General features: G+C 33.0%; 2 protein-coding genes across 3 annotated transcripts in view; one reads left to right on the top strand and one right to left on the bottom strand.

Annotated features, from left to right (window-relative positions):
* Window positions 1–6,677, bottom strand: part of LOC127701047 (uncharacterized) — a 28,312-nt gene extending 21,635 nt beyond the window's left edge. Inside the window, exons 1-4 of one of the 2 annotated variants that reach the window (XM_052204819.1) lie at window positions 6,594–6,677; window positions 2,802–3,721; window positions 1,565–2,199; window positions 321–474 (exon numbers count right to left, since the gene is read on the bottom strand). In XM_052204819.1, the coding sequence (XP_052060779.1) occupies window positions 321–474; window positions 1,565–2,199; window positions 2,802–3,717 (1,705 nt within the window). In that variant the 5' untranslated portion in view covers window positions 3,718–3,721; window positions 6,594–6,677. Of the gene's footprint in view, window positions 1–314; window positions 475–1,564; window positions 2,200–2,801; window positions 3,722–6,593 lie in introns of both variants that reach the window. The other variant, XM_052204820.1, reaches the window with a different exon arrangement.
* An 8,171-nt stretch (window positions 6,678–14,848) lies between these two features.
* On the top strand, window positions 14,849–26,564 carry LOC127701093 (60S ribosomal protein L13-like). Its single transcript, XM_052204902.1, has 3 exons — window positions 14,849–15,110; window positions 16,553–16,726; window positions 26,309–26,564. The coding sequence occupies exons 1-3, from the start codon at window positions 14,865–14,867 to the stop codon at window positions 26,525–26,527; spliced, it is 639 nt and encodes a 212-aa protein (XP_052060862.1). The 5' UTR covers window positions 14,849–14,864; the 3' UTR covers window positions 26,528–26,564.
* Window positions 26,565–26,934: the final 370 nt, after the last annotated feature.

Raw genomic sequence — 26,934 nt, forward strand, 5'->3', positions numbered from 1 at the left:
CATTTTGAGCCCAAATTTACATGTCCATGATTTTGCATTAAAAATTGAGGATTGATGCGCTCCAAGGTATATTTATTTAAGATTTCCAGAAAACTAGGGATTATTTTTCGTTGCACTTGACATCCGAACGGTGTTTTTTTCACTGCAAGACTTTAAACATTGGTTGAAAAATGGCATATAGAAAGTTGATACATGTACAATTCAGAATATACCTGGTTTCTATGAAGTTAAACTTAAGGTAAAATATTTAGAAACCTGTGAAAATTGAAAAATTTTGCTGATTATATAGGGTTTTTGAATTGGTGGTATGACACCTTTACCTTTTGACAATCTTAGAACTATGCCTTTGTTGACAATATATAATAGCGGGTGCAGTGTTTGCCTGTGTTTCTGCTTCTTCACCATTACATCAAAGGTCAACTTCAACAGTACAACCAGTAAGTCGGGGATTTTTTCTGAAGAACGCTGTAACATCTGGTATTAAAATAAGAAATGTTGATTTCACACATAAACATCAATAACGCCAGGATTGGATATCTTAAATTACTAAACGATTACAGTTTGTTTTTGTCTTATATCTTAATATACGGGAATAGTCGTCTGATTTGTACATTAACCTATTGTGTCCTCGTTCGAACTTCCTATCCAGACATTTTGACTGATTGGCTGGATTCGCATGGCGGGTGATGCATACGATGCCTTTAGTTTTTCAACTATATTGAAATTGAATTTCGGATATTTGAACATCGGTTCAATAAGGAAACAGTACTTTACAGATGTACTTATCTCATCAATGGATTAATAATACACCACTGATTAGTCTTATGTAGACGAAACGCGAGTCTGGCGATTCAAATTATAAGCCTGGTATCCTTGAGTTTTAATGACATTTTCGTTTACAGATTTTCAGCTCAAGACAATTTTCAACTTTATAAAACTGATGTAAATATGAATAAGGCAAATTTGTCTAAGATGGTTTTTTTCTAACTTTTAAATTATTAGAGTTCCAGAGGAATCCAATTAATCAAAAGCTTGCATCGAACTTGGCAAAAGCCGTACATTTAAAATTGGTTTAAATACTTTTGGGTTATATCCATGCCGGTGGAACATTCAGCTTAAAGGAGGCATTATTAGCCCGGTTGTCCTTTTTTCAGCATTAATCAAGATTTATTGCACTAATTTGTATAAAATAAAATCACAACTTTTATAAAAGCTAGTGTTGCAACTTATTCAGGCAAAGTATGGTTCAGTTTTCCACTCTAGGTCCGTTTTAGAGCTATTTCTTTCATTGTATTTGTTGCGCACTATGTGTACTGAATTTAGTTATAACCGTTTTTAATGAAGATTGATCGTAAAATACTCACCTAACATAAGAAAAACGTTATCTACCAATACTCTTTCAATAAAAAAAAACTATATATATATAATACAACTATAAAAAGATCTTGTGAAATGAACTAACTCGAAGGAACACTTGTCTCATTTTCAATCATGTCACAAAATTTAAAAAACTTCCAGTAATTGAAACAAAATGATAATAGCCTATTCTATTCCTTATTCTTACCATATTAATAAGTACAAATATGTACAGAAACTTGTTTTGATGATCCAGTTCTGAAAACCCTTTGATCGCTTTGTCGTTGTTTGGTTCAGTTAGAATCTCATCTAAGAAATTTCTTTGGAAACTATGTTCACTAAAAAACTCTATCAATTCCAACAATGTGTTGATCTGACCAGACACCGTTGTGTATGAATTCCGTTTGATTGTATTTAGATCCCCATGCACTCTTGATGAAATGTTTTGAACTTGAATATATGCTGTAGTATTCGAGGTCTCTGAATTTAAAACCCACAAAATTACCAAGCATGAAGTCAATACACGTAATGGTGTACACATGGTATCGTCTGCTTCAACAACTTTCCGGAAACAGCAAATCAGAATATTATCCGTAATATGCACTACATCACTAATGCTGGAAGATTTTAAAGGCGCACTGATTAACAGGGCTTCCATTTCACATAATATTTTTTCTTTAACTCTATAATTGTCAAAATTTAGCCATTTAGACAGACTTCGAATGTCCTGTTCTTTCCTAAGTTGGGGTATAATACGAGTTGTAATGTCCTTCTGATAATCCTCAAACATCGGATTTTTAATGTAAAGACTTAATTTTCTCTCCATTGGCAGGTCACATTTTACTGAAATCAGAACTAAACTATTCACATCAAACAGTCATTTGTTTTTGATTTAAAGGGGGAAGGGGGAATGTTATAAATAAAACCATTAAATGTGATATTGTAGTAAAACAATTGAACAGGATTAAACTACATTCAGATGTAAAGTTTGATCAAAATCTATTTTTTTTTTAAATTTTAACTATTACAAAACAGAGATTTTGAGATACAATGGTGTCCGATTTTTATCTTGCGTGTACATGTTAAACTGAGTTGCCATCTATTTTCGTGAAGGTTAACTGAAAGTTCAATAGGTGCACACTTCCTTGTTTTTTTTTTCTGAAATCAACTAGCGATAGTAAGTTGCGGTTTCAAAATGTAATTGTTTCAGTTATAAAACGCTAATCAGTATGCAAGAGGAGGAAGCCTTATATTGCTAATAGGTTCACATTATTCCTTATATACCCTCTGTCTTAAGATCATAGCATTTTCTGAAAATTTCCTATGATACTAATGTTTAAATTTTTATTTTGTTTCGACTTTTTATAAGTTCTTTTTGATTACGCGGCCTTCTAGTTAACATAACCAATCAATGTCTACAAATACGCCTTTGCATAAATATTTACCAAATGAGCGAGATGATGATTGTTTAATGAATGACCCAATATGTTCTTCTTTGTCGTCCATTAGATAGTGGTCAACAAAACTGTCTATGTTGAGGCTAGGTGTGTCATCATCCTTTCTTACTGTTTTAAATGATCTTTTAGGTTTACATCTCATCTGCGGTTTACATTCTTCATGTTCGTGGCCATCATAGCTTGATCTATTCATACCTCCCTGTGGTATATTTTCATCACTGTCAGTACTATTTTCGTCGTTTCCTGTCCAATCACGTTTTGGGTATTGTATCTCTGAAGCTCTTTTCAATTGACTAGCCGATACAGATGTTGTTTGGTACTCCATAGATTTGATTCTTGTGTGTTGTTCGTGCTGTCTCTGACCTTTCCTTATCCGCGTTGAAGCATCTTTGTAACTGTTTGTAGTTGTTTTAACAGCATGAGCAGACACAGCGTCTTCACTTCTACTATCAGATTTGTTATCTTCATTTTCAATATTAATTCCAAACAGTTTTGCAATAGATTCTGCTATTCTATACACATCAAGCTCATTGTATACACGGAAGCAGGTAAATTCTTTAAAATCTTTCAAATCGATTTTTCCACCTCCACCAATAACGGTAGTCCTAGCAAAATTTCGAGTTGGCAAATGATCCTTGATGATTTCTTTTATCCTCTTTTTTGAATGGTCGCACACATGAAACACTATTGCCGCCTCTTCAAGAACATGTGCAAGACTGTTCTTCAGAAGTTCGTCAGAAAGACTTGTCAGGATGTCATGTGGAACTAGACCTCTGATCTTTAATTCCCTCAACAAACTATTTACTGTTTCTTGACTACACTTCCATTTACTACAATGCACCAGAAATGTGTTTGCTTGGGGAGATGACATTCTAAATGTATGTGATGTTTGATGTTCTGCCATTTTTCTGAATTAAAAATAAAAATAAAAAAGTAATTAATTACTATTTAATAAAAGAATTAAAATATCTCCTACGACAACACTACAAATAAATGCAGTACATTTTTTAAAAATAACTGCGTATTCTTAAGAAAAGACTTATTTATTATAGAAAATACTTTTAAAAGATAAGAAACAATAACTATTTTTGGGGGGTTTAATTTTCAATTATTGTTTTGCCTAATTGAATACCCTTACTAAAATCAACCACCTATTATCTCAAGAAGTTAAATTGTGTCTAGACTATTCGATCTTTTCACCGTTCATTGACTCTATTTCGAAATGATTTGATTGCACAATTCTAAATATATTTCCATGGAAAATTAACTATCATTAATATATATGACGAATAAGGTGAGTAGCGCAGTATCGATATATAAATAAGAAGATGTGGTATGATTGCCAACGAAAATATCCTTCAGAGTTCAAATGACAAAGAAAAAAGCAATTATAGGTCATTGTACATCCTTCAACAATTAGAAAAACCATAACGTATAGGCAGCTATTAAAGACCCCGCCATGAAATATGTGAAACAATTCAAACGAGAAAACTAACTAAATTATACAATGCAATTTACGAAAAACAAACATGACAAACATGAACCAACGACAACCACTGAATAACAGACTCCTGACTGGGGTCATGCACATGATGAATGTTGCGGGGTTAAACGTTGTTTGGGCACTCAACCCTACCTTAACTTTGGACAGTGGTGTAACATAAGAACAAACTGTAAAAATCAGATGCAAATGGTTAACTCAATAGATCGATACAAACCAAAATACATGAACACAGTTGTTGTTTTGTAATTCGTGCAGATCTGATGAGTCTAGCCATTTCCAACCGATTTACATGCTAAACACCGCCACATGCTATATATGCCTGTCCAAAGTCAGGAGCCTGTAATTTAATGTTTGTCATATGTTGCTGTCTGTCTTTTCTTTTTTTCTCTCTTTTTGTCTATTGTTTTGTCATAAATCAAATCATTGGTATTTTCCTTTGAATCGTTTCACATTTTGTCATGCCTTTTGTTTAGATTTTGCTCGTTGTTGAAGGGCGTGTAGTGACCTATAGTTGCTTAAATCTTTAATTTGACTCTTCTATATAATTGTCTCATTGGCAATCCTATCACATCTACTGATTTCATATCAATACATTGTAGTAGTTATATCGTTCATAAAGCAACCAAGTATAATTATTGTGTATTTTGGATGAATGAATAGATTTCTTTCATTTATTTATTCAAACTGCCAATATTAAAGTATAATTAGGCATTATATTTAAATAAGAGAAATGGGGACCTTAAGCTTGCTTACCAAAGCTGTAAGTATGTTTATATGGTATTTTGCAAAAAAAATTGCCAGAAGACGTTAAGTATAAACAAATCAATCAATCTTAACTAATCTTAGACATTGTTCTAAATCCCATGACATTGATTTATTTCTGCTCTGTTTAAGTACCTGTGTGACCTCTCTCTCTCTCTCTCTCTCTCTCTCTCTCTCTCTCTCTCTCTCTCTCTCTCTGAAATACTTATAGCCATAACGTACTATATGACAATCGATGACAATAGGTCCATTGTCAGATCGGGAAGGTACTGATTTTTATCTGAAACCTTGTTTACTTAGTGTTTTAAATACTGTCAAATTTTTATTCTGAAAATTTTCTTTGATCTTATCGTTATTATAATATGTGAATACGTAGTTAGAGAAAAACATGTAGAGCTCTTAATAGTATTTACGTTTTGTGTATATAGTTCAGTAGATCAAGAAATAAGGCTATAGCGGCTCCAATGAACCTTCATCGCTTCATCGTTCACTTGGTTCCTATGTATAATTGAATGAAGCTTAAATATTTTACAGCTATATCTGTAATAGCGATGCTGGCCAGCATGATTCGAAAGACGAATCATCTAGCCTCTACATTGAATCGTTTCTGCTTCCTTCTATGCATATTATCAAGTGTGTAAAGGGGTGGGGGTATTCACCCAGGGACTAATAATAGCTATGTTTGATGGGCTTTGGTTTTTTCAGTCATAATTTTGGATAATGTGTGAGTGATGTAATTATGACAGGACACATTAATATAAAACCTTTTTTTCCTTTTCATTTAAAGTAATAAAAGAACAGGGTATTTTCACTTTCAAAAATTACTATGACTAACTACACAAATATCTTAACCATTTTATTTGTTGAAAAAAACTAAACCAATTTCGTCACTGTGAATGAAGCTAAAATTCGAACGATTGCATGTTTAAAATTATCAGAAATCTAACAGTATGCCGCCTGATGTTTGTCAGTCTGTCATTTTGTTTGTCCGTATTTATTTTTTTTTAATTTCCTCGTATGCATGTATGTACAAACATATCGTCATAAATACTTGGTATACCGTAATCAGAATTTGAACTTTGAGCACTACAAGTAAAGCATTGATTTAATTTTCCGACATGTATAGAGCTTATTCCGTTCTTTACTGTTGAAATACCTTCCACTATTTGTTGAAGTAAGCAGGCCCTATAAAAATGATAGCAAAATTAATGAGAACCATTTTAATTTATTAAATAGGTTTTCTGTGATTTAAGAGATTCCAGTGCTAATTGAAATATTTGGCCACACGTGTATGTAATTTATTTCTTTTAGGTTAAATTATTATTCTGTTTATATATTCACATCAATAACATTTAAGTGTATATTTCTGTGTTGCTTTATATCTTTTCTTCCGCGATATGGCGTATCATAAAGTGCATGTTTTATATATACCACAAACTAATAATTTCCTCACCAAAACCTGCTTATTCAATGGTATTTACTTTAAAAGAATAATAGACAAAATTTGGTCTTACCTTCATATGTGTTTGTTTCCTACTACATCGTGTATATTGTCTTCTGTGAACAAAGAGGAAGCTAGATAACATTGTAAATAATATCAGGTGAAGATGACATGAAATTTTAAATTTTCACAAGAAAATTGATATCAGGTAAATCTCGAAATAAAATCTCCCTATAAGGAAGGGGTCAAATTTCGTTTGTGTTCAATTTTATTTCGAGTGTCTTTATCGGGTTGAATATCTCTTTTAATACATAATGTTTTAGTTAGAAATTTCCGTACAGAGGTAATCACTTTTAAAAATAAAAATAACGTAAATTTGCCTTTAGATTGGACTCTCTTGAAAAACTACTTCAGGAAACGGAGTCTGTTCTACACAGGCTGTACCTTAACATTGCCAGAGAGCTACTCCACGTACCCTTAATTTAGTACCTATCAAAACTAAGATTTATTTTTTTCTGCGACGGATTTCACTGATAGGTTCGTAGGAGTATTTTTGGAGGGAAATCGGTCATAACTAATTAAATCTATAATAACGATTTTTTGAAAACTTGTAATGACGAATGCATCTCAATAAATCTAAATGAAAGATTTAACAGTCGAAAAATGATTTTCAAATACTACCGAATAAAGAGATATAAGAAAATGTGGTATGAGTGCCAATGAGACAACTCTCCATCCAAGTCACAATTTGTAAAAGTAAACCATTATAGGTCAAAGTACGGCCTTCAACACGGAGCCTCGGCTCACACCGAACAGCCAGCTATAAAGGGCCCCAAAAATGACTAGTGTAAAACTATTCAAACAGGAAAACCAACGGTCTAATCTGTATAAAACACGAGAAATGAGAAACACTTATGAACCACATCAACATACGACAACCACTGAACATCAGGTTCCTGACTTAGGACAGGTGCAAACAAATGCAGCGGATTTAAACGTTTTAATAGGCGCCAACCTTCACCCTACCTGAAACAATAGTGTAACATCACAACATAGAATGAAACACTATAAAATATCAATTGAAATGGCTTAACTCAATCAAAAGACATATTAACAAAAACAAGTGAACATACACTGAACGAATAAATTTGATCTATGACACAATGCAAATACAAAATTAATAAAACAAGGGGGTTAGATGTAAAACAATATCAGAAAGACAACCATAACCTTGGACATATTGCCGCCAAATAAAATAACGTACACAGGTAAATAAAAATAATTTTGTTGTAAGGTATACATGGAGTACAGAAATAATTTTTACAAAATAAATAATTTTATTGTTCCTAGTACGAGAACAAAAGTGAACATTTATCGTCATACTAAACACTTATCAAAGGTGGTATATATTAAAACTAGTGAGACTAGATATAACACTGAATAAGTAAACATTAAATAACAAAAACACATTACAATTTGTATCAACAGGTCAAATTAACACGAAAGTACGATTTGAGACTACTCGCAGTTACTGAAAGCTAGTTAAAAGCCAAAAACAAATAATAATGAAAAATCATGCATCAGAGACTAAAACCAACTAAAACACATCCATGGGATTTAGTGTTTTAACATCATGGACAGTTAAAGAAGACATGACTTGTGCAATGCCAAAAATAAAAGTATCGACAGGCAGTAGGATAGTTAGGAGTTAACCTGTTAATAAATATTATATTTTTTTTGTGTAAATTTAAAATACTAAATCATAATTTGTCAATCGAAAGAGGTAGATAGACATCTCTCCTATTCTATGCATTATTTGTATTTTATTATGCATGCCATTCTTTGTATCTTAAATTTTAGTTTTAGAGAATTATGTTTGTTATGTGTCACAATCATAATCAATTCGAAATAACATATTCCCTAAATGTTCAAACGAATCAAATCTATATTAGATGATTAAAAGTATTTTAAATAAGCTGCTACCATAAACAGTATTTAAAAAAAAATCTGTTATTCCTGTATTCAATGATATACGAACATGTCACGTTATACCATGAATGGGATGTTTTTTGTTTTTGTTTTTTAAAGCTAGCTTCTTTGTATATATATAGGTTAAGGTGGTATTCCATATTTGAGATTAACTTTTGCAAGGACATGTAGCTTTGCAAGTACCAAAAAGATTGTGTTACTAATTGAAAGCGTATCGTGCTTCAGTATGTATGATGTTCTAAAAAGGCGAGAGTTCATAACCTATCTAGGAAAAGCCAGTATGATTTTTTCAATAAGATAAGGAAGCCTATTTTACTTTATGGATGTGAAATTTGGTGGTTCAGTAATACAGATATTATAGAGAGAGCTCACTTGAAATTGTGCAAGCTACTATACTGAACTGAAAGGACTAAACTCCAAACTTCATGGTATACGGCGAACTTAGTGTGCCATATCCCTTGTCAGTCTACCTTATTTTGTGTATGGTAAATTATTTGTCTAGAATTGTTCACGGCAAAGAAAACAAATTGTCTCACATTTTGTTTAGTTTTATGTTATAAAAACATTTACAAAATAGTTGTATGTCTGAATTATTCCATTTAATTAAATATATTCTTGGTACTTTTGGTTATTGTTATATCTGGACGGTACGAACTGACTTAAAGTTAGCGTAAAATTGCTAAATATTAATTTAAAACAAAAATTATTTGACAAATTTCAACTAAATTTGGGTTCAGATATCAAAAGGATTATTGTATAGATTTTATAAGGATAAGTTTGAGTTCGAAAAATGTTTAGATATACATCCAGACAGAGATAGGTTTATATTTTGTAGATTTGGAACTGGTAAATCACAGATAACCAATTGAAACTGTTATAGATGGATTGGTTAAGATTGACAAAGCGGATATTGTTATTTTTGTCAATTTCAAGAATAAGGTGACGAATTTCATTATCTATTGCATTGAAGATCTCTAGCCGACTCACGAAAAATGATTTAGGATAAATTTTACTGTGAAAGAGTAAATGTAATTAAATTTTGTAAATTATTACAAACAACACATAAGTTAAGAAAGTAGATGTATATCTATAAAGGAAATACATTCACTAGCAGGTCGTCCTTCTGTTCTCCTATTCTTTTTAAATAATACCCGCATGATCTTATATATCAATTTTAACATTCTTATATTCATCTGCACAACTTATTTTATATACTATGTGTTATACTTTCATTCTTTGTACCATTGTGTATACAAGTCAAAGAATTAAAATATTTCTTGTCGTGGCTTATAATTTATTACGCCAGACGCGTCTCGTCTATATAATATTCATTAGTGTCGCTCGACTCGAAACACTGCTGGAAAACCAAATCAATTACGAAATTGAAGTTCGCTGGAAGCCAAAAATTCTTGAAAGTGGTTCCTAGTCTGGTTTTGAGGCCATATATGCCTGTTAGCAGAAAAACCTTAGTATCAAAAATGATTTAAACATTTTTTGTCATTTTTCTTTTTTTTTTCAGATTTTAACATTTTTATCAACATCATCAGTTAAGTTCACAAAAAAAAAACCACATCAATTATATGTCATGTCAGCTAAAGGGCTGCCGGCAATTTGGAAAACCTCCATCCGATTCAATTTCCTACCGAGCCCAAAATAGAGGGCGCAGGATTTTTGTGCTCTAAAGGAAAATAAATACTTTCCAATGCAAATGAATAAATCTAACTTTTGGCAAAATCTGTTTACCACCCCCAAAATACTTTCGATATAAGTTTATTCAATTTTTCAGTTTTGTTTATCTGACTATAAAAATGATCATTTGTTCATTTTCAGACATGAAACTGCGCAAGCGTGTCCTAGCTTCATCGTAAAACTACGCCACTCTGTCCTAGAATCCTATCCAGACAGGAATCTGATGTTCAGTAGTTGTCGTTTGTTGGTGTGGTTCATAAGGGTTTTTCGTTTCTCGTTTTTTATATAGATTAGACCGTTGGTTTTCCCGTTTGAATGGTTTTACACTAGTAATTTTTGGGGCCCTTTATAGCTTGCTGTTCGGTGTGAGCCAAGGCTCCGTGTTGAAGACCGTACTTTGACCTATAATGGTTTACTTTTATAAATGATGACTTGGATTGAGAGTTGTCTCATTGGCACTCATACCACATCTTCTTATATCTATGTTATATTATCTACTCCAGTGTGACATGGAATTTACAAGACTTGTATATATACTAAGTGATTAACCTTGCTAGCAATACATATAGAATGGGGCCGTTATAGTCTGCATTTTCTAGAAAAAATAGATACTGGAGTTTTTTTTATAAAAGGGGTATATAGGATGAGGCGAATTTCAATTTTCAAATATCCCACGTTTCAAGATTTTTTTTCACCAAACATTGCTATTGGAGAAAATCTTCTAACCATTGAAAAACACAAGAAATTAGTTCAAGTTATTTGAAAAGGTTGTATAATTTGTGATAACTTTTATTTAGAGCATAAGACTGAGCTGGAAATACTTTAAATGACATGTATATCACAGTATTATAGTAATCTCAGACAATTAGAGCTTAGATCTGCCCGTTTTGTTCACAATAACTGAACTTCAGCCTTTTTATTAATTCTACGTGTAGTTGATGGTGTATGTACATGACGATTATTTTTTATTTGTTTCATCAAGGATTTGTATAGTGTCTTACTATATAAATCATTGGTTTAATCAAATTTGGAAAATGATTTTATGAATCATTCCATGAAAAAAAAATCATGAGTAATAAAATGATTTAAAACTCCATACATATTAGATAATTCAGATATTTTATCCACATTGTTTTCTAATAGGTTTGTACTAATATTTCTACTCAAGTTCATTTTACTGCATTATAGATCTTTTTATTCCTCTTTTGGGTTTTCTTACATGTTAACTGGCACCAGTCTTCTTCTTCTTCTTCTTCTTCTTCTTCTTCTTCTTCTTCTTCTTCTTCTTCTTCTTCTATGTATGTCCTTCCAATTATGGAACACCTCCTCAACGGATATTATCCAGGTGGGGAGTTAATTAAAGCTTAAATAGTATGCACTTAAAGTTTTCCACAAATAACTAAATTATTCTTTATGCAATGGAAAGCAGGACACCCCTGCCTCTACCTTTACACATATTTGTTTTGCTTTTCAAATCCGTTTTCTCTGATCATCCCGTCACCGGTATGTTTTAAATAAACTACTTCCTCTTCCTTTTTCATTTCGGCCATACGAAAGTATGTCTAATAAATCTTATGCATTGTTAAATCTGACCAATCTGTTCAAATGACAATAACAATCGAAGTACCAAACGATTAATATTATAACATGTATGCATGCTTAATAGCTACAATGACAATTTTTTTGCTTTGTACCGTAACAAACTAAAATTTTCAATGATATCGACCGTTAGATTTATAGTCGCCTTCTAAGAGCTCTCGCAGCTATGTATCAACTGATTTGTGTAGAATAAACATGAAATAAAGTGTTTTATTTTACTGAGGTCAATAACGTGAACATTGTAGAGTCTTGACACTACGAGGGAATCGAGTACCTTGCGTTCAACTTATCCGCGATTTTGGTAAAGCTAAAGGGTGTTTTGCAGAAATTATTGATATATGTACATGTAGGTCCTGTGAACTTTCGGTTCTTCAGGCCTAATCTTATAAAATGTTAAAATTGTGTGAAAAGATAGATTTTATTCTCCTGAACTTCTGCTCATGGAATCAAAACACTAGAAGCTTGGGTCAGTTAATGTATGTAGGGATAGGTGTATGTCTGTATATTCGTATCCAAATTTATAGCACCTAGGATATATAAGTGAGGATGTGATGTTTTATGCTGTTAGGTATATATTCAAATTTATCGTAACTCGTGTATATGAGTGTAGTCCGAGATTACTCTGACGTCCAACGGCTATTTTGCCAGACAAGCTGGGGCCGTGGGACGTCAGAGCTCGTCCCATATCAAAAAGTGGATATTTGCCCGTCCAAAATAGATGCGCTGCTTCGTCGCTTCTGGTGCCAACGGACGGCCTTGGAATTATATAAATCGGGTATCAATTTGTTCATTTTTCATTTATCTCTTCATTTATGTAAGTTTCACCTACCTGCCACCCTTTATTTTCTCATATTTATACAGTTTTCACTGTGACCCACCGATTCTGGCATTTTGACTTTCATTTTGAAAGATTGTCATGTGATCACGAGAAAAAAGTAAGGCAAAATGGACTATGGGAAATGATGTATGCATATGACCCATGGTCAATATGAATATATAATCTAACACCTCGCTCATTTACGATGCAAGCAATCTAAATATCCGAGAGCTTCCGAATGTTATCATGGTTGGCACTAAATGCTTAATACCGATCTCCTGTAAAGGAGGTGAAAAATCGTGGTTGGCTACTAAATGTTAAATATCGATCTCCTATAAAGGAGGTGAAAAAAGTATAAATATTTGCATATTTGAGTCTCGAGGTCGCGAAATCTCTCGTAACTTGACGTCCATTTGAAAATAAAAGTAAAAATGTCTGAATCGATGGGTCACTGTGAAAACTGGCTAAATATGAGAAAATAAAGGGTGGCAGGTAGGTGAAACTTACATAAATGAAGAGATAAATGAAAAATGAACAAATTGAAACCCGATTTATATAATTCCAAGGCCGTCCGTTGGCACAAGAAGCGACGAAGCAGCGCATCTATTTTGGACGGGCAAATATCCACTTTTTGATATGGGACAAGCTCTGACGTCCCACGGCCCCAGACGTTGGACGCCAGAGTAATCTCGGACTAATGAGTGAGGATGTGGTTGGTTTTGCCCTTGATCTGTAGACAGGGTCAGTAGATTTCATAGGGGTATTATGACATCACGTCTACTATTAATGTTATTACTTGGCAAAAAAGCCATGTGTATTATAAATTCTCGATCTGGTTCACTTAGTATGGATCCATAGAGGGTTATTAAAAGTGAGTCATAGGTGATTCGGCCTTCCGTACACCCACGGATAATTCAGAAAATTGCACCAAACTCGATTTCAAAATTGAATTAATATATCCAGCCACTCAAAAATGTTAAATTGACGACAGGTGCAAAGATGACTGTTATAGCACTGCATTTTTCCCCCAATAAAAGTGTAGAGGTAGTTCTGAAAAAAGACAACAATATCACTGTCAGCTCAAGTGAACAGTAATCTGCCGAAAACCAGTTTTAAAACTGTTACCTTTTTTTTCGAAACATTGGATCTTAGCTCATTTGACTGACACGAACTTGAGGTTGGGCCAGGACACTTGATCACAGGCTGTGTTTTCACAACCTGTTTTTATTTACATGTGCGTGTGTCAAACTCTTCCAGCTGTTCTGTTTTGCGGGCATGTTGTGGTTGCTACATGTAACTTCGTAGTACAAATGTTTTTGTCTGATACATGACTCCTGGGGTTAAATTCTTATCAGATGCTTTATAATATTCCTTTCCAAATAGCTTGTCAAACATCATTTAGGCTATTTTTGTAAATTTTCCTTCGTCTGCCATTGAAATGTATACAAACGCGGATCAGACACAGACCAACTACATGTATGAACGAAATCCATATTCTAACGATGATAACTACAGACACACGATTGACACAACTGACAAGAATAATGATTACAAAAGTGAAAAATATGCATTCCATACGCTTTAACAGACATTTGGTTGGATCCCCTTAGTTAAATGTATATATATATATATATATTAATGCAAATGCATTGTTTTAATTTATTGACATTAGTTGCTTACATTTGTAAAACTTAAATATCTTTTATATAATTCAATTCAATTCAAATCTTTATTGTCATTACACTACATTTCATAACATGTGACACATCACTTCAAAATGAAAGTAAATATTTCAAGAGACCCCTGTCCTCAGCTCTAATTTTGTGGACTATTAAGATTTACTGTGGGCCCCAAAATCTATTTTGCTAGGGCCTTTGGCTGTTTCTACTCTTTAGTTGGGTTGTTGTCTCTTTGACACATTCCAAATTTCCATTCTCTATTCTAATGCCAAATATCGTCCAAGTATCGTGTTAAAACAAATCTGACTGACAAAATAAACTTTGACAAATGATCCCTTTTGACTTTTTTCAAATTAAGTAGCCTTTGATAACATCATTTGACTCTTCATTTCCATATTCTTGAGTATCAGGGTAATATGATTCATTCTGTATGTAAAGTGATGAGTTCTACTACTCACCTTAGAATTATCGTTAGTGAGAAACTTGCCTGAACTTATGGTATGCATATACTAAATAAATGAAAGATAATTAACTTTGAATCTAATTTATGAATTTGTTTTGCAGTTAAATAATGGCCCCCAAAAGAAACAACATTATCCCAAATGGGCATTTCCGAAAAGACTGGCAGAGATATGTCAAGACTTGGTTCAACCAGCCCATGAGAAAAAAGAGGAGGCATAGGACCAGAGTTCAAAAAGCTTTGAAGATTGCTCCTCGTCCAGTTGCTGGTCAGCTTAGACCCATTGTTCGTTGTCCAACAGTAAAATACAACACTAAACTCAGATCAGGAAAGGGTTTCACCCTTGAAGAATTGAAGGTATTTTTGTTAACAGGGGTAACAAATGTTTCATTATATAGAACACTATCAAACAGAAGGAAACTGAAACTTGAAATGTTTTTGTATATATTTGTTATTATCTGTATTATGTGAAAGTATGGTATTACATCATCTATAAAATAATCATTTCAGATAGCATCACATTCTAGAATTTTAGCCTCAGATTAACATGATTAAAGCCATAAGACCCTTCTAATTTGATAAAAAAAAAGGTGAATATGTTTTATATTCTTGAATGGCTAAGTTTTACGATAACACAAGGGTAGGAAGACTTTTATTTAAAAAAAAATCCTATATTTACTAAAATCTTCAGAAATGTTTTAGTCTTGAATTATTGATCCTGTTTTCTTAATTCTCTGACAGCTGACCTAAACCATGACACCATTCCTAAGAAATCATGCAATCACACAGCACAAGTGCAAAGGGAAAGTATTTTAATTCGGAAAAAGTAAACGAATGGGGAAGGGATATAGTATTTACAAATTCTGAAAGAAATCCTTAAAATGAACCCAAACTAACAAGGTCATGAAAAAGTTTGATAAACAAATGGGAACACATGGAAAATATAAAAAAAAAACACACCTCAACATTGCTCTATCATCTCACATATATTTTATGTGCTCCATTTTTCTGAATTAGCAGCCAAAAACTTTGATCAACAATCACAAACTGAAATATTTTTTTGTCTATTAACATTATATGGTTACGGAATAACTGTTTTTAAAAAATGTGCACATAGGACTTGGTTTAGTTTATATGAATGCATTGGTTCAATATTTTCCTTAACATTATAATCCCCAGAAACTTGTTTCATATGAACATGATGCTAAAACTATAAATAAATTATTTTGATACTGGACTTCGAGCAAACAACAATCAATATAATCTTGAATATAGAAGAACAGACTTAAATGGTCTTTATTATTTTGTTCTTGTCCTGAATATATTTAAAATATTCTTCTTTGAACATTAAAGAAACAACAATCAATCACCAGTCATTTGACAGCTGGTAATTTGAATTATACAAACTGAAAAATAATCTCTAGAAAAAAGACAGTGAAACATTTCCATCAATTATATATATATATATATATATATATATATATATATATATATATATATATGACTGAAATTTAGTAGTTTTGAAGTCATAACTGCTCAAGAAGAGCAAATATTTTAAAGATTTTATTCTGACCAATTTTGCTTTAACTATATAACAATAACCTTAAAATGTACAGGGAGATTGTCCTAAGGGAGATAATCACAAGATGTTTCAGCACATGATTTTGATTACAAAACCATTGAAATATTTATAAATTTTATGTTTCAATATTAACATGTATATATCAGTTGTTTTGTTTACTTTTATTTAAGTCCAAGTCAATACAAAATCCAGAAAAATATTTTATGATATTTTACAGTCTGCTGGAATCAATAAGAGACAAGCCTTGAGTATTGGTATTGCTGTTGATTACAGAAGAAAGAACAAATGTATTGAGTCTTTACAGCAGAATACACAGCGACTGAAGGAATACAAATCTAAATTGATTTTGTTCCCTAAGAAGATGAGCAGACCAAGGAAGGGTGATGCCACAGTAAGTCTTTCACCATCAGGATATTTGTGCTATCCATTGTTTGGTATAATTTGTATTGCAAGTCTGTCACCATCAGGGTATTTGTGCTATATGTTGTTCTGTAGAATTTGTATTGCAAGTCTGTCACCATCAGGGTATTTGTGCTATCCGTTGTTCTGTAGAATTTGTATTGCAAGTCTGTCACCATCAGGATATTTGTGCTATCCGTTGTTCTGTAGAATTTGTATTGCAAGTCTCTCACCATCAGGATATTTGTGCTATCCGTTGTTCTGTAGAATTTGTATTGCAAATCTGTCACCATCAGGGTGTTTGTGCTATCCGTTGTTCTGTAGAATTTGTATTGCAAATCTGTCACCATCAGGGTGTTTGTGCTATCCGTTGTTCAGTATAATTTGTATTGCAAGTCTGTCACCATCAGGGTATTTGTGCTATATGTTGTTCGGTATAATTTGTATTGCAAGTCTGTCACCACCAGGATATTTTTGCTATTGGTCACTTGTTATTTATTGTCAATATGCATTATAAACTAAAAGATTAATCCTTCCTTAAAGACTTCAGGGATAAGTTTTATTATGGCACACTGCCATCATTAAGTTATCTTATGCCATCATCACATAATCTCCATGAACCCGCCATGGTTGACAGGTGAAGTCAAAATTGGATTTGGATTTGCTGGCTGCCACCTTAATTGTTTGCAATAAAAATCGAAAAAATCGATTGCCTGTAATTGCACAAACCCTCTTGTATTATAATGCAAAGGGTCCTCCTTATTACTGTTTTAATGCCCTGGTATCGGGCCAATGATCTCTAATCCCTTGTACAGTAAGATACTGGCGATAGGACAATACACTGATCAAGTTCAGACTATTAACTGCCTAATTTATTTACCTATCAGCAAATGCTAGTGGCAATTAAGATTAAAAAAATTAACTTTTTAAATTCAATAAGGAAGGAAAGAGTTTTTACAAGTTGAATATTAACTGCTATTTGATAATGGAAGAAATTTGGTATCGTTATTCAAAAATCATACATATTTTATACATTCGGTTTTTTTTTTCTCAGCATCGAAATATGCTTGGTCTTTTTCAATGGCATTTCCAATTTGAGAATTGAAAATCCTTAAGAATTTTAAAAATATCCAAATTTCTTAAGCCCCAACAACTAGACCAAAATAGCGAGGAAAAATCTATTGACCATTGGTCAGTGTTCCAGCTAGGTCGTTTTCACAGGGCGGTCCGCCCGCCCTTTCCTGAGAGCCGCCCTGTGCCCTTTTTACAGTTTGCAGGGCGCCCTGCCTTTTTTGAAGATCGATTGGTATATTATTTTGTTCGTATTGATATGATCAGCCAATTACGAAAATTTACCTGGCGACAAGTATATGACTTTGTTTACGACCCCAAGCTAATCAACGGTTACAACAGGTGTCATAATCTGTTGTTATAGGTAATCCGTTTATCGGATGGGTCATTTAATGATCATCAACAGTAATTCATTCAAATAGAATCGGTCAGTCGGCATTTGTCTTTGAACTTGAAGAAAAGTTCATACAACTTGGGCACAATTAGCATTTTATTTTCAATCCAAATTTTCACTGTTCATTATATCCTAACATTGTGCATTTACAGCTGTTTTGTGCTGTATTGCCATTAAGCACAGAAAAGGTAGAAAGGTGAAACATGTAAAGTGTGTCAGACCATAGAAACAGAATGAAGCAGGACATTTTTCAAAAAATACTGCATATAAAGCTTAACTGTGCCAAGCAATGATTTAAAACTTGTGTCACAAGCTGCTTGATAAGTTTTCAGCCTAAAAAGTAGAAAGATAGTTTTTCTCTGGGCTAATGATGTTGTTCTTGTATATTTATAACCAGTGATTCAATGAACAAACAATGTTTGATTATAATCTTTATTAAAACATGCCCTTTTCATATTATCATATCACGCGTTAAATGCCCTTTTTCAGGATTGGCACCCTGCCCTTTTGAAATCCTAGCTGGAACACTGTTGGTTTATAATGTACTTTAAAGTTTAATGAGCACTCTGTGTACTCTCAATAGAGTAGAAATAACTTAAAGAACAGGTGATATTGATAAAAAATTTTATTCTATAATAGAATTAATAAAATAATTGACAGTTTATCAACTATTTCTTGCAATAAAATGTGGGAACGAAATAAGTTTGATTACGAATCATAGGATGTTGTCTTGGTGAAAGTTCCTCCAAGATTGAATTTTCATCCATGGAGAATCCCGGAGACACTATTATAAACCTGAAGATTAAACCTTCCTTAAAGATACTTTGTTTTATAAACTAGAAGATCAACCCTTCCTTAAAGACACTTTATATTATACACTAGAAGATTAAACCTTCCTGAAAGACACTTTGTATCACAAACTACCAGATTTACCCTTCTTTGAAGACACTTTGAAAAAACTGGAATTTAAAATTGATACTATAAGTCAGAAGAACATTAGTTAAGGAACAAAATAAGCTAAAATATTGGTTGGTTATGGAACTCCTTTTTAAGATATTTGATTTTTTTTCCAAAAGGCGGGAAAAGGCTGACTCAGACTTTTACTTTATATTTAGCATTGGCATTATTTTGGTCTCAAAACTGTAAGAAAAAAATCTAGAATCTGCTTAAATTTTGGAAGTGACCTTTTTATGAGCTATTGAAGATATGTATGATAAACTAGAAGATTAACCCTTCTTTAAAGACACTATTATATATGTGTTAATTACTTATGAATAATAAAAGTTGACAAAGTTATAGCTCAAATTTTGTCATAGTTATCTCCCTTGGACAGTAGTCAAAACGTAATGTATGTTCATCTATATACAGCTCTTTGGAAAATAGGAATATTAAACAGAATTTTGACCTATTGTAAACTTAAATGTCACGTGTATAAAATTTCATGAGTGACAACTGACTGAAAAATTTCAATCAGACTGCCTAAAGTACAAAAGGCCAAGCAAAATAAGTGGGTTTTTTTACAAGATTTTGCTTTTTAAAAACTTTGTCATCACATTGCTTCCATTGTTATCTTTTTCAAAGATCTTTGTCTCTAAACCCACTGAACCAATTTCAACCAAACTTGGGGTGAATGATCCTTAGGGTATCTTGTATAAAGTTTTGTTATTTGTTCTGGTCAGTCAACAAACATAGCTGCAGTTTAATGACTGTTGATTGATGTTTACAATGTAAGTTCGGTATTATAATTAGGTGTTTGATGACCATGGTTGTCTAAATAATTAGCTCAGGTGGTTTGATTAGGGCCCTGCCGAATGGCGGACACCCTATAGTGATCAGTCTGTCCGTCCGTAACAAATTGTGTTCGCTCTATATCTAGAGAACCGTTATGATTTCAAAGTTTATACTTGACATGTATATTAACCAACACCAGAGGGTGTGTCATAATATATGTACAACTTCCTAGGTCAAAGGTCAAGGTCAAAAACTTTGGTTTTAGTTGACAACCCCATGTTCTATGGTAAAGATCATGTCCGCTCTATATCTTGAGAACTGTTATGATTTCAAAGTTTATACTTGACATGTATATAAACCAACACCAGAGGGTTCGTCATAATGTATGTACAACTCCCTAGGTCAAAGGTCAAGGTCACAAACTTTTTAGTTGACAACCCCATGTCCTATGGTAAAGATCATGTCCGCTCTATATCTTGAGAACCGTTATGATTTCAAAGTTTATACTTGACATGTATATAAACCAACACCAGAGGGTGAGTCATAATTTATGTACAACTTCCTAGGTCAAAGGTCAAGGTCATAAACTTTGGTTTCAGTTGACAACCCCATGTCCAATGATAAAGATACAAATTTTTTACCACACATTATTCACAGCGGGGCCCACAGAGATGGCTCCCATCTCAATGATATCTAGTTATAAAAGTAACAACTTTGTAAATGTAAACTAGTTAGCTTGGAATTATTAAAAAACACTGAGTGAATGTACTAATTGTAAAACAAGAAAGCAAATTGATTTAAACAGCTTTGCTTGTTTGATCTCCGTTAGTTTTGAATATTTTGCTTTTGTAAATCAAAAAAACATGACGTAAATTTTTTAAGCCTTATTTCAACACTTATAATTATCCAAATTATGCGCTATATGTCATGACACGATTATACAGCACAACAAACAATATAACTATAAAAAATCAATATGATAATAAGGGAAACTGACATGGATTTGTGCAACCTTGCCATTTTATTCTTTTATTTATTTTTGTCCAAAACCAGATTGTAGGATGGTGGTGTCGGGCAGGTTGATTTTATGCAGGGGGTGGATGGGGGATAGTGTACTCCTACTACATTTTCAACAAAGATCCTTTAAACAGTCAATTTTTCAAAAGATGGCAACAAATATTGTTTTAAGGAGGGTTGAGCACTCACAAACATCTTTAACCCGCCACATACTTTATGAGGCTGTAGTTCATTAGTTGTCGTCGGTTCATTTCTGTCATGTTTGTTTTTATATGACAGCAAAAAAATTTTTGTGGTCGTATATTGGTATGACGTTGGCGTCGTCGTCGTCCGAAGACACATTAGTTTTCGCACTCTAACTTTAGTTTAAGTGAATGGATCTCAATGAAATTTTACCATAAGGTTCAATACCACGAAAGGAAGGTGGGGATTGATTTTGGGGGTTATGGTACCAACAGTTAAGGAATTAGGGGCCAAAAATAAGCATTTTTGTAACTTCCAGACATAACTTGTGTGTAAGTGTATGGATCTCTCTGACATTGTACCACAAGGTTCCATATCACAAAGGGAATGCTGGGATTGATTTTGGGGGTAATTGCCTCTAAATTTTAGGAATTAGGGGCCAAAAAGGGGCAAAAAACAAGCATTTTTCTAGTTTCATGACAATAACTTGTGTGTAAGTCTATGGATCTCTCTGACATTGTATCACAAGGTTCCATATCACAAAGGGAATGCTGGGATTGATTTTGGGGTAATTGCCTCCAAATTTTAGGAATAAGGGGTCAAAAAGGGGCAAAAAACAAGCATTATTCTAGTTTCATGACAATAACTTGTGTGTAAGTGTATGGATCTTTATGAAATTGTACTACAAGGTTCCATATCACAAAGGGAAAGCTGGAATTGAGTTTGGGGGTAATTGCCCAAAAAGTTTAGGAATAAGGGGCCAAAAATAAGCACTTTTCTAGTTTCCAGACAATAACTTGTGTTCAAGTGTATGGATCTCTCTGAAATTGTACTGCAAGGTACCATACCACAAAGGGAAGGCTGGGATTGATTTTGGGGGTAATTCCCTCAAAATTTTAGTAATAAGGGGCCATAAAAGGGCAAAAAAACAAACATTTTTCTAGTTTCAGGACAATAACTTGTGTGTTAGTGTATGGATCTTTATGAAATTGTACTACAAGGTTCCATATCACAAAGGGAAAGCAAGGTTTGAGTTTGGGGATGATTGCCCTTAACGTTTAGGAATTTGGGGCCAAAAAACAAGCATTTTTCTAGTTTCCAGACAATAACTTGTGTTCAAGTATATGGATATCACTGCAATTGTACTGCAAGGTACCATACCACAAAGGGAAGGCTGGGATTGAGTTTGGGGGTGATGAATCATAAGGGGGTTCAAAAAATATGGGGGGGGGGGGAATTTTTTTTTCCTTTTTTTTCTTTAAAATTTTCCATTTTAAATTGGTTATTTCTGATTTATATATAAAAGCAAATAATAATGATATGGTTTGAATAGGTAAATTAAAAAATTTTAAGTTCTTAGACCACTTTCATTCTGTGTCAGAAACCTATGCTGTGTCAAATATTTAATTACAATCCAAATTCAGTGCTGTATCAAGCTTGAATGTTGTGTCCATACTTGCCCCAACTGTTCAGGGTTCGACCTCTGCGGTCGTATCAAGCTGCGCCCCAGCGGAGCATTTTATTAATAAATTGTTTTGTTATGAATTAGACCATAAGTTTTCTTTGTTCTATTTGTTTTTCGAAAATTGTTTTGTTATGAATTAGACCGTTACTTTTCTCTATTGTATTGTTTCACACTTTTCATGTTGGGGCCTTTTATAGCCGACTATACAATATGGAGTTTTCTCATTGTGGAAGGCCGTATGGTTGCCTCCACTTCATTTGAACTTTGTTGGATAGTTGTCTCATTGGTAATCATGCCACATCTCCTTATTTTTATATTACACATATCTTTGGAATTTCACGATAATTGGCAAACCTATTGAGGTTGTGCACCCTCCATTATGGAGTTGTTTGAAGATTTCCCCCCATTTTTACATTTCATAGTTCCCTATATTTAAATATCCAGATTAGACAGTCTGCATTGATTAAGAAACATTCTTTGCAATTTGAGTCTCTGATCCATTTTATTTTTTATATATACTAAATATTTAAGTATGGAGCGATCACCTGGTCTACTAAAATGAATGTAAATATCTGCTTGCTGAACGAAACAAAAAGAATTAAAAAAATTGAATTGCAATGTTTATATGTTCAGTAATAACAGTTTTTATACGACCGCAAAAAAATTTTGTGGTCGTATATTGGTATGACGTTGGCGTCGTCGTCCGGCGTCGTCGTCGTCCGGCGTCGTCGTCCGGCGTCGTCGTCCGAATACTCATTGGTTTTCGCACTCTAACTTTAGTTTAAGTGAATGGATCTTTTTGAAATTTGACCATAAGGTTAAATACCACAAAAGGAAGGTTGGGATTGATTTTGGGGGTTATGGTACCAATAGTTAAGGAATTAGGGGCCAAAAAGGGGCCAAAAATAAGCATTTTCTAGTTTCCAGACAATAACTGTGGAACGGTGTATGGATCTCTCTGAAATTATACTACAAGTTTCCATACCACAAAGGGATGGTTAGGATTTGCTTTGGGGGTTATGGCTCAAACCGTTTAGGAATTAGGGGCAAAAAAGGGGGAAAAACAAGGTTGTCCTGGTTAATGGACAAATACTTTAGTACAAAACATAATTTAAAGCAGTGTAAGGGAGATAAATCAAATACATCATTGAAATTATCTCCCTTACACTGCTTTTAAATTATGTATAAAGTAATGGTTAATGAACAATAAAGATAATTTAAAACAGTGTAAGGGAGGTAATCCAAATACAACGTTTTGGTTACTTCCCTTACACTGCTTTTAAATTATGTTTAAAGAAATGCATATTTATAAAGGAAGACCAGTAAAAATATCTGCAAATGTTGCATCTTTTTTTTTTACAAAAAAATCAATATGAAAGATTTGACATTATATTTTTAATTCTATTATAAAATAGATTAAGTTAGCACTATGGTAAATTTAAATGGGTAATTATGGTTGCCAACTCCATTGGAAATTTGAATTGAGATTATGACCATATCTGAGGGAAAGAATTTTTTGGGGGAAAAAGGGGAGGGGGGGGGGGGGTAAAAAGAAATTGTGGGGGGTCAATTTTTTCTCATTTCAGATTTCAGAAATTAAAAAGAATTATTCTTCAAATATTATTTTTTTTTCAAATTTCAAATATTGAAAAATTTCAAGAAGTAATCTTTAATTGCACAGTATGGCGCATTAGATTTGTAAAATCTTTGATCACATTTATTTATTTGTTATGCCGAATCTAACAGTGTATTTAGATTTTTAATTTTGGGTCCAGTTTTCAAATTGGTCTACATTAAGGTCCAAAGGGTCCAAAATTAAACTTTGTTTGATTTTAGCAAAAATTGAATTCTTGGGGTTCTTTGATATGCTGAATCTAAACATGTATTAAGATTTTTGATTTTTGGCCCAGTTTTCAAGTTGGTCCAAATTGGGGTCCAAAATTAAACTTTGTTTGATTTCAACAAAAATTGAATATATGGGGTTCTTTGATATGCTGAATCTAACCATGTATTTAGATTTTTTATTTGTGGACCCCGTTATCAAATTGGTTCATATTGAGGTCAAAAGGGTCCAAAATTAAACTTTGTTTGATTTCATCAAAAATTGAATTATTGGGGTTCTTTGATATTCCAAATCTAACCGTGTATTTAGATTTTTAATTTGGGTCCCGTTTTTTAAATTGGTCTACATTAAGGTCCAAAGGGTCCAAAATTAAACTAAGTTTGATTTTAGCAAAAATTGAATTCTTGGGGTTCTTTGATATGCTGAATCTAAACATGTGTTTAGATTTTTGATTATGGGCCCAGTTTTCAAGTTGGTCCAAGTTGGGGTCCAAAATTAAACTTTGTTTGATTTCAACAAAAATTGAATATATGAGGTTCTTTGATATGCTGAATCTAACCATGTATTTAGATTTTTTATTTGTGGGCCCCGCTATCAAATTGGTTCATATTGAGGTCAAAAGGGTCCAAAATTAAACTTTGTTTGATTTCATCAAAAATTGAATAATTGGGGTTCTTTGATATTCCAAATCTAACTGTGTATTTAGATTTTTAATTTTAAGTCCCGTTTTTTAAATTGGTCTACATTAAGGTCCAGAGGGTCCAAAATTAAACTTTGTTTGATTTCAACAAAAATTGAATATATGGGGTTCTTTGATATGCTGAATCTAACCATGTATTTAGATTTTTTATTTGTGGACCCCGTTATCAAATTGGTTCATATTGAGGTCAAAAGGGTCCAAAATTAAACTTTGTTTGATTCATCAAAAATTGAATTATTGGGGTTCTTTGATATTCCAAATCTAACAGTGTATTTAGATTTTTAATTTGGGTCCCGTTTTTTTTAAATTGGTCTACATTAAGGTCCAAAGGGTCCAAAATTAAACTTAGTTTGATTTTAGCAAAAATTGAATTCTTGGGGTTCTTTGATATGCTGAATCTAAACATGTGTTTAGATTTTTGATTATGGGCCCAGTTTTCAAGTTGGTCCAAGTTGGGGTCCAAAATTAAACTTTGTTTGATTTCAACAAAAATTGAATATATGGGGTTCTTTGATATGCTGAATCTAACCATGTATTAAGATTTTTTATTTGTGGGCCCCGCTATCAAATTGGTTCATATTGAGGTCAAAAGGGTCCAAAATTAAACTTTGTTTGATTTCATCAAAAATTGAATTATTGGGGTTCTTTGATATTCCAAATCTAACTGTGTATTTAGATTTTTAATTTTAAGTCCCGTTTTTTAAATTGGTCTACATTAAGGTCCAAAGGGTCCAAAATTAAACTTAGTTTGATTTTAGCAAAAATTGAATTCTTGGGGTTCTTTGATATGCTGAATCTAAACATGTGTTTCGATTTTTGATTATGGGCCCAGTTTTCAAGTTTGTCCAAGTTGGGGTCCAAAATTAAACTTTGTTTGATTTTAACAAAAATTGAATATATGGGGTTCTTTGATATGCTGAATCTAACCATGTATTTTGATTTTGGACATTGGACCATAATAGGTAAATTAAAAAAATTCAAGTTCTTAGACCACATTCTTTCTGTGTCAGAAACCTATGCTGTGTCAAATATTTAATAACTATCCAAATTCAGAGCTGTATCAAGCTTGAATGTTGTGTCCATACTTGCCCCAACTGTTCAGGGTTCGACCTCTGCGGTCGTATCAAGCTGCGCCCCAGCGAAGCATTTTATTAATGATTTAATTTCCAGGCTGAAGAGATAAAGATGGCTAAACAACTGAAGGGAGCAGTGATGCCTATTACCAATATCTCTAAACCAGAGAAAGCAAGGAAGATCACTGATGAAGAGAGGAAATTCAGTGCTTTCACTGCACTCCGACAGGCCCGTGCAGCCTCTAGATTGGTGGGATACAGAGAAAAGAAGGCTAAACAGAAGGCAGAAGAAGAGGCTAACAAGCCTAAAAAATAAACTACTCTGTTGTAAATTAAAAAAAAAATATGGAAAATTTTCTTCTGATTATTTGAAAAAAAATTGTTTTATAGATCACCTGGCCTTAATGACTAGCTCTATGAGGTTTAGTCATTACTTGTCTTATTTTATTTCTTGACTAGTCCTGAATATGCATGAAATGTTTGCCACTGGACTTTAAGCAACAAACATCAATCAGTTATTTCTTGACTATAGATTGTATTAGCCATTTGAAATGTCAGTTGTAAATTTGAGTCTTATTTTGGACAATGTGTCCATACCAGCAAAGAGGAAATTCAAGGGTACATAGGTATTCTCATGTCTGTCAATTCAAGTTTCTGATAACTGATTTGGGCCCTGCGGGTGCCCTATAGTTTGTCTGTCTGCATGTCTGATTTCAACAAAAG

The sequence above is a fragment of the Mytilus californianus genome, unplaced genomic scaffold (assembly GCF_021869535.1).
Source record: "Mytilus californianus isolate M0D057914Y unplaced genomic scaffold, xbMytCali1.0.p SCAF_5, whole genome shotgun sequence".
NCBI classification, from domain to species: domain Eukaryota; kingdom Metazoa; phylum Mollusca; class Bivalvia; order Mytilida; family Mytilidae; genus Mytilus; species Mytilus californianus.

Coding starts and splice junctions, on each gene's coding strand:
- LOC127701093 (XM_052204902.1), top strand. CDS start 14,865: ATGGCCCCCAAAAGAAACAACATTATCCCAAATGGGCATTTCCGAAAA. Junction 15,111..16,552: donor TCACCCTTGAAGAATTGAAG/GTATTTTTGTTA, acceptor GATATTTTACAG/TCTGCTGGAATCAATAAGAG. Junction 16,727..26,308: donor CAAGGAAGGGTGATGCCACA/GTAAGTCTTTCA, acceptor TTTAATTTCCAG/GCTGAAGAGATAAAGATGGC.